We start from the raw sequence: 18,549 nt of genomic DNA on the forward strand, positions 1-18,549 counted from the left end.
GTGCAGGAATTTTGTGCACTGGGCCTCTAGTTTCACTATAAAAAGAAGAGGGTATTTAGACACATGCACAGTGGTTCTCTATGAGATCCACTGGGGTAAAACCTAGAAGGAGGAATGAGGTTGTCACAGGCCTTCAAAGAGGGTGAAGAATCTTTGGGGTGGGTAAGAGTAAGGAAGGCTTTTTTGAAGGAAAAAAGTTTATATCAGAGACTTAGGTGCTCTACATAAGATGTCCCAAATCTGAGGTTTGAGTCTGAACTGGCTCTTCTGTTCTGCTGGGCATACCTTTGGGCCCAGGCAGGTGGCTTTGTCAGCAGTTTCGCAGCATTCTGTCAAAACTCCTTTATATTCTTGAGCAAAGTACAGAAGCTCTGGGCCATAAAAGAAAGGATGTCTCCTGGCAACTTCATATAAGTATCTAAAATTTTAAAAAGAGGAACAGGCAGTCATTGTTTTCTGTAGCAGACAGGATTACAGGGACAATTATTATCAACAATTTCCCTAGAAACTCCAAAACTCAAAGACATCTAACTTACCAATTAAACCAATTTGCACATGATGACCTTGCCTTTGTCATTTTTTAAGTCAACAAAAAGGTTAAACTTATATATACATATATAAAGTAAAATGAAGTTAATTCTGACAATAACCAAAGTTAATTCTGGCAATAACCAAATGAAGTTAATTCATAATATTTTAATGTGGACGTCCCTAAGTAGTGAACACCTAGCATGCGGGTATTGCCAGGGAAAAGGGAACTGTTAATATTTTCCATACAGATCATATCCTTTTTCAATGAATTCCAACAGATGACTGATCAAATGTTTTATTGTGTAAAATTTTATAGCATTAAATAGTATTTCTTTGAATTTGTCGTTAGAAAAAAAGCTTCTAAGTCTTAATGTTGAAAATATTTTTATAGTAGTTGTTATAATGAGTCTTGACCTATTTTATAATTTTTAATGTTGAAGCACAGCTATCTGATTCCTGCCCTGGGTGGTTGGAGTATCCTCTCCTACACCAAAGTTGGTGCGGGGGGGGGGGGGGGGGGGGGTGGTGTTGATTCTGCAGGCAACCAATCAATGTCTCTCTCTATATATAATCAATAAAAATATATCCTCTGGTGAGGATTAAAAAAAATCTGATTTACTTACTTTCCCAACAATTTCTGGTCGCTTTCCTTAAAGGCAGTGCACAATGCATCGGCCTCTGGTCTCACCAATGCAGGCAGGTTTGGGTTATCATCTTTGTGTTTCAGGAAGCATTCGTGTCTCTCGGGTTCCTTTTTCGCACAGCAGTCAGCCATGTCACCATAGGTGTCACGAAGAGATGCGACCGCACACAATTTATCTCCGAAAAGGGTGTGCTAAATGGAAGACAGAGGATTCAAATTGCTAGGCAGTGTTTTATTTTTTTGCACCCAAAAAACAGTATTAAAAATGTTATATACTGGTAAATCTTGGCAAGGAAATGATATAACAAACCACTTTTTTCTCAGGTTTAGAGCGTTTCCCCTGACTTGATAATCTGTGTAATTTTTTTAAGAAGTAACTACCACACAGTTAGTTACAGTGGATAAAATAGAAGGGCACATTAGAGAAGAAAGTGTATTTAAATACACTATGACCATTGTGTGTGGTCTCAATAAAGAAAAGCTTTAGAACTGTAGACATAGCTAGAATGTCTCTATCATAGAAGAAATGATAGTAACACTACCAATTTGTGAGTGTTGCTTACAAATATGATAATTTAGTAATAATAGAGAAAGCCAAAATGGGGTGTTTTCCCTTTGTAGTGCTCAGGGTTACTTAAAATAAGAAGAAATAACATTCAAAATCACAATGTACTTACAAGTGACTTGTCACAATTTTCAGCTGACTCATCAGCAACACATGTTTTTGCAAACTCAGTTACTTCTTTTGCTAACTTTACTTGTTCTTCAAATGGGCATTGCTGGAGAAACTGAGAAAAGGTAACCAGCACCCTGAAACACAGGACATAAACAAATTTGGTATAATAAAACTTGAATATAAAATAGGTTGCTATGCTAGAGAACAAATTGTATTATCAATATATGTTCTGTAGTATTGTTTGCATCTTACTATTATCCTGTAAGACTATTCACATCAGCAATCATCTGATGCCTAAACAGGTATGTGTGGTTTTTTAAGCAAAGAGGATGTGTGTTTCCACCATAATTAAATACATATGTGAGTAGATGAACACATACCGAGCAAGCAAGCAACATACATTCTAAATAGATATAATTGTTAAGATGAGGGGCAGTACATAGGTCCTTGTACTATTTAAAACAAAAAACAAAAATCATACACACATCTCCTTTAATCAGGCTATAAAATGAAATTGACCTTTAAAAAGTAAACTATTTTCTCATTCTTTACTAAATTAAAAACATATTAAAATGCTCATCTATTTGCTAGGTAAAGGAATCTGAGAGTGTGCTGGGAAAGGAACCATATTTTAAAGTCTTTCCTCTCAATCAAGCTTATGTAAGAGTTCCCAGAGCTACTACACTTCCCCATACAGTAGCCATCAGCCACGTGTGACTATATAGTTAAATTAATTAAAATTAAATACAATTTAAACTTTTGATTCCCAGTTGCACTTGCCAAGTTCAAAGTACTCAACAACCATGTGTGACCAGTGGCTAGCACATGGTCAACACTGATATGGAATATTTTCATGAATGCAGAAAATTCTACTGGAAAATATTGTTCTAGAGTCTGGACTCTGATGACAGGAAAATGTAAGAACTTCAGAATAATAACCAATGCTGTTACAAATATTAAATTTGACTCTTCAATATTTTAACTTACAGGCCTCTGAAATATTCTTCTCCTAAATCCTTAAACCGATGAGCGACCTCACTCTTGGCTGTGGAGGAAAAAGATTTGTTTAAATACTGAAGAAAACAACTGGTTATGATATTACTTTTTATGTTTCTCTCCATTTGACTTAGTATTCATTTGCTCGAAAATATCGGGATGACAATGAACTATTTCTTCTGCTTTTAAACAAGAGATGGTCAATCACCAACGACACTATTTGAAAAATCACTAAATATTTATAGTTTTAGATTCAAACTTGGATAAGATATAATGCTACTGAGAGGACAGTATGAAGGAAAAATATTAATACAAATTTTATTTATAAGACTAACAACACAGTTGTGTTGTTTTAATGCATCAAGGTGCAGTGGATAGGGCTTTGGCAATTTCGAGTTATGAATTCTATCTTCAACTAATTCGGTGAAGTTTAAGTCACTCTATGTCCCATCATATGCAAAGGGAAATGATAGTCACTAAACAATGCCCACCTTCTTTTTCACTTAGGATGTTAGAGTTATAAGATAACTTCCTAAAGGTTCACAAATACAAAATATTGTCATAGTCTAGAAATTAATGCTACAGGAAAACTTACTTTTTAAAGATGCAGGGTTTACTGACACTTTCTTTTACTGGTAAAATGAAATAAATTTGAACAATAGAAAAATAGAATTCTTACGTGCATCTCGACGAAACACACCCCTGGAGTAAGCAGAGCTGAAAAGAAAGAGAACACAAGTAAAGGTTACCCACTTCATCTTGCCAAAGGCTTGTGGGTTTGAAGGGAAGGTAGGATGAATGGGGAGAAATTAGCTCTAATATACTTCTTTAACCAATCATTGTAGATTATTAACTAAACTCATCTTTGTATTTCATTGGCTCTCAACTGATTACAAAATTCATAATGTTCTTGCCAAAAAATTGTTTGACTAATTCCCTTGCGTATGTTTGCCATCTGCACCTGTTTTCTCCACAAGACCTTGTCAGTTCATTCAAGTTATGTAAAACATCTTATCAAGTTTTATCGAAGAGTTTAAACAATCTGTTCCTAACATTCATTACCATGTTCTTTGTCTGTGATTTACCATTTGAACATTTTAGTTTTTAATATTTGCAAAAATTTAGTTAAACCAATGACTCAGTATGGGAACAAGACATACTGAAAGAGCTAAGCTCTGAACCATATATATTACTAACTCAAGTATGACTTTATAATGAATATTGGAACCAGACTTGTCCTTTAGGTCACAGATGAATAGAAATAAAAGAATGTCTGCTTATGGAATTATTTCCATTGAAGAAAACTATTTTTAAAACCTAAAATCTTAAATTGGAATAGAAGACAGAAAACCATTCTAATTTTCTAAATAGAGGAAATGATTCCCTTTTGGATAAATTACGCAGCCTTTCTTTAGCTTCTGAGAAAGAGTAGGTACCTTTTATTTGAAATTGGTGCCTAGCCCTAGCCTTTTTTTAATGAGTTTCCAGTAAAGACTTGATCAAACAGGAAATCCTTATAATTCAATTTAATTTTATTATTAATTCTCAAAATTAGCCTTCATCATGCACACCTATACTTTGTGCATATTTTTCATTTAATAAATAAAAAGAGTAATATTTGTTTCTCCATCTACTTTGCACTGAAATATCATATTGTAATACAATAGTAAAGAGGGAAAACCAAAAAAAGTCATTCATCATGATTTTAGAAGCTGATCACGCATTTTCCTATATCCCATGAAGATCCCATAGTTCTCAAATATAAAAATGAAAACTCTTGAATCTTTCCCGACAGTACCAATAAGGTGTATTCCTTGTGCATATCCTTATTAAAGATTAATAAATGGTTATAAAGTTAAAATCTTTTCTTCTTAATATATCTTCATGCTTAAAATCTATCTCAACTGATAAGCAATGCTTTAGCATTTGCATTTTGTGGATTCCTAAAGAATTCCAACATTTGTTCTACTATGCAAATGTATTCTATACTGAGAAGAATAAACCACATAAATGTTAGTTATTTCTAGACACTCTGTTCTTCAAGTTTTTAAATTTTTATGTTATCAAAGGACTCTGGCATGATAATAAATGCATACATTTAAACCAAGAGTTAGAAACATGGCTTACAGAATCTAGTTTTTAAGTAAGAAACAAGCTCCAGTGATTTTTAAATGGTTTCCATTTTATGGGAGAGTACTTAAGAAAATTGCTTCTTATGGAAAGAATAGTAGTGCACTGATCATTTAGAAGAGAAAAAATACCTAATTGAAAAATAAATGTAATTGGGAATTAAACCTGAGTTTTCAACCCTTTGTCCTTTGTTTTTCCATTTATTTTGACAGGATGGAAATGGCATAGTATTGAAGCAGGTGAAATATCTCTTTGGACCAATCCCCCACTTCTTTGTATTCTGAATCATAACCTTAAACCTGCATTCTTTTACTACCGTGGGGATTCCTACAGCTTCTCACCAAGTCATTCAAACCAAGTTCCTCTCCATCTGGCCATCTTCCTGGTCCAGCCTTTATGGGGTCCCCTTCTATGATAGACTGCTACTTCTGAGATGCCTCCTCTTTGAAATGAAGTGAAACATATGCATAAATATGTGACAACAATATCTAGTAATAGCTACGGTATTTTAACAGACAACCACTTAACCCAAAGTCTTTAGAAAATAGGGGAAATTTGATTTCATTTGGAGAGAAAAATAAAAACAGGAAAATCTTTCCTTAACATTCTCCCTACCATTCTATGGACATGTGCAGATCTTACCTATCCATGAAGGGCCTGGGCTGTTTTCAAAAAAATACAGAAGGTAGAAAAATGAGACTTTAAGCATCAGACTAACCAATTGAACATGGTAAGAGATTCAATTTATTTACTTGCGAAAATACATTTCTCATTTTAAAAAAAAGTTTAAAAATGAATTGTTCAAAATCTATGGAATGTGCATAGGCATTTTTAATGCAAATTAAAAATTATAATGTAATCTAAATATCAATTTTTCTCTCATCTCCCTCCATAAATCATCCCCCCTCCCAATATTTCTTGCATTAGGAAGAAATATAGAATTTGCTGAAGATTCCAAACCTCCCTTGGCAGGAGGGTCCCATTTTCTGCCTTTCCTTGTGTCCACTGGGCCTCTGGGATTGACACTGAACTCCTCTCAAGTACATTAACCATTTACTCCAAATTTCTCTCAGCTCTGTACTCATGCAACTCCATGTCAATTTCTAGCTCCAAACTCAAACATGCAGATCTGTATATACCTCCACGCCATGTGAGTCATGCTGGATTAAATTATTTTTTTAATATATTTTTATTTATTTCAGAGAGGAAGCGGGGGGAGAGAGAGATATAAACATCAATGATGAAAGAGAATCATTGATCAGCTGCCTCCTGCACGCCCCCTACTGGGGATCAGTCCTGCAACCCGGGCATGTGCCCTTGACTTGAATCAAACCTGGGACCCTTCAGTCTGCAGACCGACGCTCTATCCACTGAGCCTAACTGGCTAGGACTGAATTAAATTATTTGTAAGGACTTTCTACCTTGAACATCCTATGATTCCATATTTCCCATATTAGTCTTTTTAGAATGAAAAGAGGACTTGACTGATAGAATGACTATACAGGTATCCCCTGCTTTTCAATAGTTTGCATTCCCCCACTTGGCTTTTACAAAAAACAAAAACAAAAAAACTACATTAGTACCTGGTTTAGGTTTGTTTGCTTTTTCCCCATTATTATTTTTGTTTAATTCTCACCCAATTTTAGAAAGAGAGGGATGGAAAAAGAGAGAGAGAAAACAATCAGTTGCCTCCCATATGCGCCTGATCAGGGATGGAACCCACAACTTAGGTATGTGCCTTAATCAGGAATTGAACCCACAACCTTTTTGGGAAGATGCTCCAGCCAAATGAGAAACCCAAGCAGGGCAGTATCTGATTTTTATAACAAAAAAGAAATCTTTATAGGATTTTTGCTTTTATGACAAAAATGATTAAAACTGAGAACAGCAGTCAGCATTTGTTTTGAAGGAGCCCTTATCCAGGTAACACATACCCCCAGCAAAGAGAGACGCCCTTCAGCTCCTTCCCCAGGAACTATTCTCATCATCTCAGCATCAAGCCCACAGCTTTGAACTGTGTCTGTGAGCATCTGTGCTTTATCTAGATTTATTCTGTGTATCTGTTAGCAAGATGTGTCCTAAGGTATCAGAAAAGCCTAAGAGAGCAGGTAGGGATGTTTTGTTTAGCATAAAACTGAGTGTAATTAAGCATTTCAATCCTGGTGAGCGAAGTAAAGACTGCATGTGTTGAATTTTCGGTCTGGGATCACCCAAAAATTTCTTCCATATAAATTATGGTAACTGCTTCTTTGCTTTACAGCATTTGCTTACAAAAGATTTCAAAGGAATGATCTACTTTCGAATAGCAAGGAGAAACCTGTATCAAGTTAGGGAATTGGTAACCAAATTTGAGAATGTGTTCATGGCTGAGCTGTCCAATGGATCCTTAGGCATTATTCTCTACCTAGTTCAGGTTAGCATTTTTTTTTAATAAAAAAGGTAACTTAAACTTGTATAAACTACATAAATAAAATGGCACTTTCCCACATCCTTTCATTCTTTTTCCAATAAAAAAAAATGACTAATGCCCAGAATCCATGCTTACCCATTCTTCATATAAGTTAACAAAAAATAGCATCTTCTATAAACATATAAATTGAAATTAATGCTAGTAACTCCTTTCCATAATAATAGTTACAGATCAAAGATAAATATACGGCTGAGAGTTTAATAGTTCTTAGTCTATTCTTATTCTATACTTTTTTCCAAATGTAATTAAAGAGACTTATTACCTAAAATGAGTTTAATTTAAAGTTACAAAATTCAACTTTTAAAAACCTCTTGTCAAACAGCAAAAGTTGCCTGCCGGTGTGGCTCAGTGGTTGAGCATTGACCTATGATCACAGTTTGATTCCCAGTCTGGGAGTCATGCAGGAGGCAGCCAATAAATGATTCTCTCTTGTCATTGATATTTTTATCTCTCTCTCCCTCTCCCTTCCTCTCTGAAATCAATAAAAATATATTTTAAAACAATAAAAGTTGTGCGGCTAAAATATTCCTGTTAAACTTCAGTGGAACAAGTTTAGAAAGTTTTCATTAGAAGATAATATTTTTTTTTCTCCTGATGTCTTCTAAATTAGAATTTACTTGATATTTTGTAATCTTCCAGTGCCAGTCAGCTGGAAATTCTCTGTTCTGCCACCCAGCTGAGCCTTGGAATGTAGTTCTTAAAATTCTTGTCAGTTTTTCAAGCACCTATGTAGGGGCTAACATCAAGAAATAAATTATCAATAAATATATTAAATAGATAATTAACTTGTGTTTTCTGTTTTTAAAATTCATCTCTAGCAAAATTATGATGAACTGTATAATGTAAATGTTTTCAAAATAATTTTTAAATATTAGTACTTCATAGATGAGCATTGAGGTTTTTTAAATTAGTTTTTCATTATATATACACTAGAGGTCCAGTGCATGAAATTCATGCATGGATAGGGTCCCTAGGCCTGGCCAGCGATCAGGGTCAATCGGAGCCGATCAGGGCCTACTGGCTGCCAGCCGGGGCCATCCTTCGCTCCACGCCTCTGATGGTCAGCACACATTATAGTGAGCAGTAGAACTCCCAGTCTCCCAGTTGAACTCCTGCAGGGATACTTTGCATATTTTATAGCTTTGAAGGTTTTGTTGGCAAAAATAGCTCATTTAATAATGTGTTGCTAAAAAAATGAATTCAAACAACATAAAGAAGTAATTTCAATGACATGATGTTAACAATGGCACTCTCTTTCCAAATGCTTCTGATTCACAACTGTGAGATATTCAGCATATTTAACACCAATTTAGTAATTTAAATTACTAGATTAAATATGCACAATTTTATTTCACTTCAATTTTAATATTTACATTAGACAGTTATTCATTCATTAAAATTATATAAATTTCCCTTCATTATTTAATGACTTAAAAGTAAATAATGGTTATTGATGAGTCCAAATGTCTCTTGGTTGTTACATGGGAAAATGGCCAAAAATACACATCAAGAATGATGATATCCAAAAGCAAACATTGTCTTGGCATCAACAAACTCACTATTTATTTAAGAACACCAGCGTTCTTGCTGACAGGGCACAATCCAGAAAACAGTGTTTTCTATTTATTTTAAGTAGCACCACGTAGTTTTCATTCATGCTCAAAGTTTATTGAGTTCCACTAAATGCTAACCATTTTCTAGGCTAGGAGGAGTACAAAAGTTTAATGAGACCCAGTCTCTGACTTCAGTGAGCCAACAATCTATTAGGGGAAATGGACATATAGAATGATAATTATAATGCAACCACATAAATTATCGTGCATGTAAAATGCAAGGTTTCCTGGAGTGGTAAAGAAGTAACAGTGGAGAAGCTATAAATACAAGGGCAATCTAATGCATAAATAAGATGTGTGGGCTCTAAACTCTAGCTACCTATGAGATTCAACAGATGGTAAATCTTCAAATTTGCATTCTTTGTATTCATTTTTGCTTGTGAAGGAGTGTTGCCTGGATAAGTGGTATGAATAGGTAGAGGACTGAGGGAAGTACACATATGAACAAGTGTAATTTCTAAATATTTGATAAAAGACCAAAAACAGAAAGGAAAGAGGCCTCATTTAAAAGACAATGGAACTTCCTGTAGGAGTAAGAAATAAGGACAAGCTGGCAGGAAGAAAAGAAAAGCAGAATTTTCAGTTATTTATATTTTCAGGCAAAGCTAAGAATGGGGATTGTCGCCCTGGCCTGTTTAGCTCAGTGGATAGAGCTTCAGCCTGTGGACTCAAGGGTCCCAGGTTCAATTCCGGTTAAAGACATGTACCTTGGTTGCGGGCACATCCCCAGTGGGGAGTGTGCAGGAGGCAGCTGATTGATGTTTCTCTCTCATCGATGTTTCTAACTCTCTATCCCTCTTGCTTCCTCTCTGTAAAAAATCAATAAAATATATTTTAAAAAAAAGAATGGGGATTGTCATTTTAATATTACAAGCCCCCAAGAAAGATAGTTGCCCTTGTAGAAAACTACGAAATTTCCATGGGGCTTATCTAAGATGATTGACCAAGCTGATAGACCACCCGAGTAATAAGTGATGAAACAATATTCCTAATTTAGGCTGCATTTCTTTGTAGTACCCTGGTCCTAGTTGTCTGAGAGGGCTTCCTGGGTACATGATTTTTAAACTGAGAATTTTTTAAATGAGCATGAGTAATGAGGGAAGAGAATAGCCTTCCAGTCACATGGGGACAACATGTACAAATGCTTAAAGCAAGAAAGAGCATAAAAAAAAATACTAGACAAAGAGATGAGGGGAAGCAGAGCATGACATGAAACATGAGAATAAATGGCATTGCATGTCATCTTAGCTATATTAAATATTTTGGTCTATATTCTAAAGACAATGAGAAATTCAATGACTTTTATTAGCTCAGATAACTTTCTGAACTGATTTGGGGTTCAGAAAGTTATCTGGCTCCAATGTGGTGAAGAGATTTTAGAGGGCAAGAGTATACTAGGAAGATTAGTCAGAGGACTAATGAAATAGTCCTAGCAAGGGATGGTGAAATCTTGAGCTACATCAATGGTATAGAAATGGAGAGAAATGGACAGATTGGAGAGATACTAGGAATGGTACTACCCAAACAAGAGAGCTTCTTCTCTGACACATGCTTTTAGAAGGCCCTCTCTGGTATCTTCCAGCTGTGCTCTACCCAGAGGGCAAGAAGTCTACAAAACCAAGGGCCTGTGCCCACCAAAACTTGTCTTCCTCATTTTCTAGACCATGATTCAGGCACCATGACCCTGGAAGTCCCTGTTCAAATAGTCCTGAATCTCTCCTAGGGCCTGAGAAGGCCCCTTACATAAAAGTACACCTTCCCATGGGCAGGCCATGTCACTGATGTATGTACCCCTAGGCCTGAGAAGAGACCAAGAGGCAACTGTTTGGAGGAGCAGGACAGGAGAGGTAGTTTCCACATCCACCCAAATGAGGCCCTTTCATAGTACATGATGGAGCCCATGGTAACCAGAGAGAAGAGATGGGCCCGGGGTGGGGGCTGGATCTCCCCAGGAAATAAAATTAACAGTACTTGATTGACTAAAAAATGGGTGCTAAGATAGAGTTGTGATGATGATTTCTAGCCTTCTGTCTTGTATAATTCAATGGTTGTGATATGACAAAAACCAGAGCTTAGTAGGAAGATTTTTAGTATGGTTTAGACATGTTTGCTTGTAAGCATCTTTGAGACCTTTGAAACATTGAAGAAGAAATGTCATATAGATAGTTGTAGATATACAATCTAGAGGTCAGAGGTAAAGCCAAAGAATGGAATATTATCTCTTCCAAGAAATTTGGATGAGAATGGGGCAGCTAAAGGGAGTTTAGAATCAATGAAAACTGTTACTTGTGTGCAGTTAGAAGGACTATGAAGGGTTCCACAAATGGTGGCGTCTATGTCCTCAGTAAAGTATATGGGGGAATACTAAGAATGAAGAGCTTGGAGTTGAATATTTGAGGAAACTGGAAAAAATTTACATACTTTATTAAAAAAGTGAGGGCATACACTGAGTAGAGACATTGCCATGGGCTAAACTAAAAAGTCAGAAAACTGTAGCACTCACCTTCCTCTCCAGCCTTTCACTGGGGCTCGTTGTAATCCCTCTCATCCTGCTGCCCTCTGCAAACCTCAAACACATGTCTTAGACTCGCTCTAGCACTATTCTTCTCTCACGTGTCCCAAGTCCGCCACAAGGACCCTGCTTTTAGTTCTATGTGCTCCTCTCTGCACACCCTGCGCCAGAACTGTTATTTCTTAAGTTGTAGGCAAAGACAAGTGTTACTCTATTTCCTACAGAAACAACACCTAAACTTCCTAGAAATAGGGGCATTTTAGAAGGGACTGCTGTTCTATCAGTGAATTCCTAATGGGTAGGATCTCAGACATAACAAAATGAAGAGAAACATCTGAGGCGTTGGTTGTAAGGTTCTTCAAATCTCACCAAGTAGGTCGCTGGGGCAGAGGTAAAAGACCCTTGTAAATAACCATTACGGCCTGAACTTTGGTGCTTGAACCTTGTAATCTCTATTTGATTGTTAAGAAACATTTTCTCTTTTCTTTTTTTGGATCATTGTGGTTGTTAAATAAATGTTTACACTGAAATGTTACAATTTATGTCCCATATCCCCAATATAATAATATTCTTGACGGCATAAACTCTTCTTACACTAGATCCATTGCATGCCTTGAATATAGGAACCATTCTAAACTTTAATTGGCTGCCAGCTTAATTTGACTGATCAAAAGGCAACTACAGCCATGAGCAACTTGATATTGTGTGTCCTTCCATATTTTTTCTTTTCTCGTTAAAATGCAGTCTGGGAATTAGTTTAGTTAGAAGAATAAAGTGGAGGTAAAAGGACTAACAGAAGCTGGCTTCCTTCAATCCTGACCAACTAAAGAGACTGAAAGCATTCTAGCCCTTAGGCATTAGCGGTTTATTTAAGTTGCCCAACAGCCACATCCATTGCCCAGAATGCTGCTCAATTCTTAGCATGTGCCATATGTCTGGCACTTCTTTGCTCTCCCCATCCCAATTCAAGTCCCAAGCCAATACTAATTCCCATTTATATTATTTTATATTCAGGTTAGGTGAGTAAGCAAAGGGGGTGTTTAAGGAGATAAAATATGAAAATTTTTCCAATGACTCAACCACACAAGTGAAACAAGTTCACCTGTAAAGAAGGTTGCTCATGGCCACTAACCACATAGGTACAATTTCTCCCTCTTCAGCCAAATCAAACTGACAACTACAATAGCCTAAATCAGTCCATTCAGAGGCTATTCTTTGGTTCATTCTGAGTATACTTTAAAACTATGAGCATATTCCTGGGAAGTATCAAATATGAAATGTGTCTTCAGAGATGGGGAGGGGAGAGTGTAGATAGCATTACTTTACTCAATAGGAAAAATCTGGTGAAATTAGACATCAACACAGATACCCTTCTTTTCAAACTAGAACATGTTTTTATAGGAAAAAAGTAATGATTAGGTTGTATGCTATTTCTAATGGTGTCCACCCGCTGGAGTGTGTCTAACTAACTTATTCATGCGTTGGAATCTCTCTGTAGCTATGATTATCTAGAAAGAGTTTCTATAGCCTGTGAATTCGAACTTATTTCCTAATGTCATATGACATAATCCAAAATCTATATTAGCTTTGACTCTTCTTATTTCCAGAAATCTCAAGACCCTTATTTCTAAAACTTTCTCAAACAAGCTCCTCATTTTCCCAAATCTCTAAAACACACCTGCAGCAGTAAGATCCTGATTTTCAAGTATTTTTATCAGTTTTTCATCAGTGTCACGAAATAAATTTAGTGTCTCATGACAAGTACTTTTTTTTAGCAAAATAAAATGAATAGAATTGATCAGAGCACATTACATATAATAGTGTAAGTATCACCCTGGCCAGCGTGGCTCAGTTGGATGGGTGTCGTCCCATTGTACCAAAAGGTTTCTGGTTCGATTCCTGGTTAAGGGCACAAGCCCTGGTTGCAGGCTTGATCCCTGGAAGGGGTATACAGGACTACAGGAGGGCATTGATCGAAGTCTCACTCTCACATTGAGGTTTCTCTCTCTCTCTCTCTCTCTCTCTCTCTCTCTCTCTCTCTCTTCCCCTCTCCCTTCCTCTCTCTTTAAAAAACAGAGCATTATGCTAAGTGAAATAAGCCAGTCAGAGAAAGATAAATATCACATGCTCTCACTCATTTGTGGATTATAATGAACAACGTAAACCAATGAACAAAAACAGATGTAGAGACAGAGAAGCATCGATCAGATGCTCAAAACTCAGAGGGAAGGCAGGGGAGGGTGGGGGGGAGGGGGAAAGATCAACCAAAGGACTTGTATGCATGCATATAAGCATAAGTGATGGATGTGGACAATAGGGGGTGAGGGTGAGGGCAGGATTTGGGGGATGAGGGGACATTGGGGGGTAAGGACACATTCGTAATATCTTATTCAATAAAGGGGAAAAAATAAAAAAATATTATGAGTATTATCTTTTAAAATTTTTGCTACATATATATGTATTGGAAAAAACTTTGCAAAATGATCATCTTCTGGGAGAAATCATGTACAATGTATTTATTATTATAGCTATTGTCAAAAATTTTAAGATCCATTTCTCCTTTGAAAATTCACTTGCCATAAGCTCATTATGTCAGTATGTTCAAAATCAATTTGTCATCTTCACACCATGACTCACATCTAATTTTTTTTCCAAATTTACCCATTTGGCTTATGATACCATAATTATCCTTGTCATTCATTTTCATAATGTTACAGTAATTTTAATACCTCTTACTCCTTAAGCTCATGAATGCAGTTTGTCCCTAGTTTTGATGCTTCCTTTAAAATGTCACATTTTGTATCTGAAACAGATGGGTGCTCAGATACAAAACTGCTGAGTTAAGGCAGAGGCAGAGTGGACACTGACATCACTCTGGCTTTGTTCTCACCAGATCATGCCTGAGTTATTATATGAAACAATTAATGTTCAGACCTCGACTCTGTAATTAATCCTAGAATTTTCCTCTCCTTATAATATTTTAATGTTTCTCATTGTATTTTAAATGAATTCCAAGCTTTTTATACCGGTATCCAACATGTTCAATAATCTAATTCTACTAGTTTATATCATTCATGAAAGCAGAGATTCTATTTTTCTCCATCACTGTAATATTCCCAGTGGATAACACACGGCTGGTATGACTGGTGCATAATACATGTTCAATAATATCTCTTGAATTGATGAGTAAGTGAATGTACAAATAAAGGCAGGAATGGTCTCTATAGCAGAAACTTCTTTCTTATTCCATAAAAGTTCCCTACATTAAGTGGGTAATATTCATTGTGACACTTCTGAAAACTTCCAAAATATAAAACATTACTATAGGTGAGAAGACTGTGCACAGTGCTAAGGCCAGCTCCCTGTTTCCCAGCATGCCAAGTTCATTTCCAGAAAGAAGTCTCTCTTTATTAGGTTGTCTCCCACCATGAAGACTCCCTCCTGCTTTCTACCTATATAAACCTTCCTCTTCTTCGGGACACACCTCAGAACCTTCTCTCCCCTAGGCTTACATTCTCCTCATTCTCTTCCAATATCTCTGTTGCTTTGTTTTAGTTCTTCATCAGATCTCTTGGATATTAGGATTATAAAATACCATCTCTAGAAAATTTAAGATTATTGTAAGGAATCGTACACATTCCTGTCATATAGTAGGTGCTCCATAAATGTAAGTTGAATGAATGAGTGAATGACAAGCAGGTAAACAGTTTCCAGCCTGGTGTTCATCAACTCCTTGATGGCCATGAAAGCATAATGAAAGTCCCTGCGCTTATTGTTAATATTGCAAAATTATAACAATAGAAATTTTGCATTTATTCATGACGAGGCTGTTAACACTCATCAAGCGCCTTTACTTTAGGTTAGAACTATATCAACTCTACTAAGTGTGTCAGGAGGAAAATGACAAACATTTATAGTTATTTAACAAACATTTATAAAGTACCTACGATGTGTCAATCCCTGTCCTCAGCAGTGCTCCGCATTAGCTCATTTACTCCTCAGAACAACCTTACTAGGGCAGCACTGTTATTACCTCTATTTTACAATTGAAGAAACTCAAATGTAAAGTAACTGAAATGATAATTTGCCCAGAGTCAATAGCAAGCAATAAAGCAACAATTATGAACTCAGGCAGCAATTTACTTATATTAAAAAAAAGATATTAGCATTGACAGTAGAAATATTTTTCCTTGTATTTGAGCTGCAGAACATGACATGAGGATGATCCCTCTTTGTCTTATGCTGTATTCTTTGTTCTCCTGAAATAATATCTCCAAGTGTCAGAGGGATCTTGCTTTTTCCCTTTCCTGTACCAATCCAGAGGCTACAGCAGCAGGAGAGGTAGCAGTGCAAGCTGAAGAGGAAAATAACACTGGCAGCCACGTTAGGAATAAGGCACTAAAACATCCATCCATGAATATTTCAAATTTCACATAATCTGACAGTAAGTGAAATTAGAATCCACTCATTTACATTATTTTATTCTACTATTTAAAAGAGTCAACGTTTTTAAAGTATCTTAGCTTTAAAGTATTATTTTCAATGGTTACTTTGCCACATCTAGAAGACATGTAGCAAGCATACTCTTTCATAACTCTAAAAGCAAAGTCCTTCTAAGGCACACAAGGACCTGCTGTTCCTCGGAAGACGTGGTTTGAGTTTGTTTTCAGTTTGGTTGTACTGATAATTGCCCTTTTGAGCTAAGTGGATTAGAAGAGATATCCATGGAATTTGTTTGAAGACAGATGGGCACTCAGATACAAAACTGCTGTGTTAAGCAGAGGCAGCGTGGACTATAATGATACATACAAATGCAAACCTCGTGAAGGTAGCAACCAGAAAAGACAAGGTATTCGTGGCTCTGAGCACCTTTTCCGTAATAATTTTCTGGATGAGATATGCAGCCACTCCTTAGAACTGCTGCTGCATATTTTTTTTATTCATTCATTCAATTTTTTCGAATGAATATCTAGTGTCTTTCATGTTTATAGTGTCCATAGTAGATACCATCTGAGGCATTATCTCCATTAAGAGCACTGATTCAGGAACAGACTTCCCAAGTTTAAACACCAGCCCCACTACCAGCTACATAGAATTGGGCAAGCTACTTCAATTCTTTGTCCCTTGGTTTTCTCCCCTCCATATTAGAAATAATGCTATTTCATGGGGTCACTCTGAGGATTAAATTAGTTCATGCATGTCAAATATGAACAGTGATGGCATACACTGACACTCAATGAAATTTAGCTGGCATTATCATTATTACCATGAGAAAAAGCAGGCTCTTACCTCAAAATTGTTCAAATGAAATTGCACCAATAGGCACAGATGCAAAGAGCACTTAACCAAAAAGGCAAAATTAGCACATGGCTAACTGCAGACTGGCCTGTATAGATTCTAAAGTTGTCCACATATGAAGGGCTAGAGAGATCTCTGTTGGGCAGGGTGGTCACAGGTGCAACTTAATCAGTATCTTAGAATATCAGTATGACATGGACATTCTGCTATCCTCATTATTCAGACCAATTCAATGTTAATAAACTAGAACTAAATTTTAGGACTGGAAAAGTTATTAGAGATAATTGGTTCTGTGCCCTTTGTTTAAAGACAAGAATATAAAGGCCAATTAGCCAGCCCATAAGCACATATTTTTTTTGATAACCTACTATGTGCCAGCCTTTATTCTGTAGGTACCAAAGATTCAGCATTGAGAAAAATATACCTAACCCTTGACCTTATAAAGCTGATATGCCAGTGGAAAAGACAACAAATAAATAAGTGAATGTAAATAAATACCCAATTTCATGTACTGATAAGTTGAAGATAATAAAATCAGATACTGTGAGAGAATGTGACTAGTGAAGGGCTATAGCTTTCTAAAAGGGTGTCAAAGAAGGCCTGCCTGAGAAAGTGGCATTTCAGTTGAGATCTGAATGATGACAAGGAGACAGGCATGGTGAGATTGGGGCAGAGGGAAAAGGTCAATTGAAGTAAAAATACGTCAAAGGGCTCTAAGAAAGGATGAAAAGGCCAGGGTGGCAATAGTGCAGTGAACAGGGGAGAGTAGAAAAAGATGAGAGCCAGAGGGAGGCATAAACTGAGCTCTCAGGACCTCAGGAAGGAGATTGAAATTTATTCTTAAGTAGCAGCATGACAAGATCTGATTCAAACTTTAGAAAGATCACTGTCTGATGTCACAGACCACAGTTGGCAAGAGTGGAGGTAGGAAATCCAGTAGACTCTGGCAGTGGCAGCAGCCCAGGCAAGAGATGATGTAGTTTAAACTAAGTTTATCACAAAAGAAATAGTGAGCAATGGTAAGATTCTGAATATATTTTGGGAGTAGTGCTGTCAGCTCTTACTGGTAAATTAAATGTGATATATGAGGAGGAAAAAGGATGCAATAGTGACTCTTGGGTTTTGGACTATGCTGGAGCCATTTATGGGTAGGGGTACAGGAGAGGAAGGTGAGAGATGATAAGCCAGATTTAAGGAAGATAATTAGTAGTTCTGTTTGGCCTTGTTATGTTTGAAATATGTCAGACATCTGGTAGAAATGTCATGCTGTCAATACATGAATATAGAACTCAGGGGAGTGGTTCTAGCTGTGGATAAAAAATTGAAAAACTAGATCATGTAGATGTATTTAAACACTGGTGTGTTTAAAGCCCTAGATTTAAATAAGGTCATCTGATCACCTAGGAAGAGATTGTAGACAGAGAGGAAATGGGTGCCAAGGACAGAACTGCAACATGTAGGGAGGGTCTTGAGGGTGGAGGAAGAGCCACAGAAACCTATTGGCAAGGAGAAGCAATGAAGGAAGAGGGAAACCAAGAGTGTCTGTGTTGTAGAAGTCTACAAAAGAAGTAATACAAAGTTATGTTGCTGGTTAGTGGCAGATAGGACTGCTAACTGTATATGTGTCTTAAACACAGCAGAGGCCTTAAGTTTCTAGTTATTTTATTTCTGTATTACCCT

General features: G+C 36.5%; 1 protein-coding gene across 1 annotated transcript in view; it reads right to left on the reverse strand.

Annotated features, from left to right (window-relative positions):
* ALB (albumin) overlaps nt 1-3,646 on the reverse strand; it is a 17,340-nt gene extending 13,694 nt beyond the window's left edge. The window contains exons 1-5 of the mRNA XM_006770658.2: nt 3,526-3,646; nt 2,838-2,895; nt 1,852-1,984; nt 1,155-1,366; nt 286-418 (exon numbers count right to left, since the gene is read on the reverse strand). Of these exons, the coding sequence (XP_006770721.1) occupies nt 286-418; nt 1,155-1,366; nt 1,852-1,984; nt 2,838-2,895; nt 3,526-3,604 (615 nt within the window). The 5' untranslated portion in view covers nt 3,605-3,646. The remainder of the gene's footprint in view (nt 1-285; nt 419-1,154; nt 1,367-1,851; nt 1,985-2,837; nt 2,896-3,525) is intronic.
* Nucleotides 3,647-18,549: the final 14,903 nt, after the last annotated feature.

The sequence above is a fragment of the Myotis davidii genome, unplaced genomic scaffold, assembly GCF_000327345.1.
Source record: "Myotis davidii unplaced genomic scaffold, ASM32734v1 scaffold905, whole genome shotgun sequence".
Lineage (NCBI taxonomy): Eukaryota > Metazoa > Chordata > Mammalia > Chiroptera > Vespertilionidae > Myotis > Myotis davidii.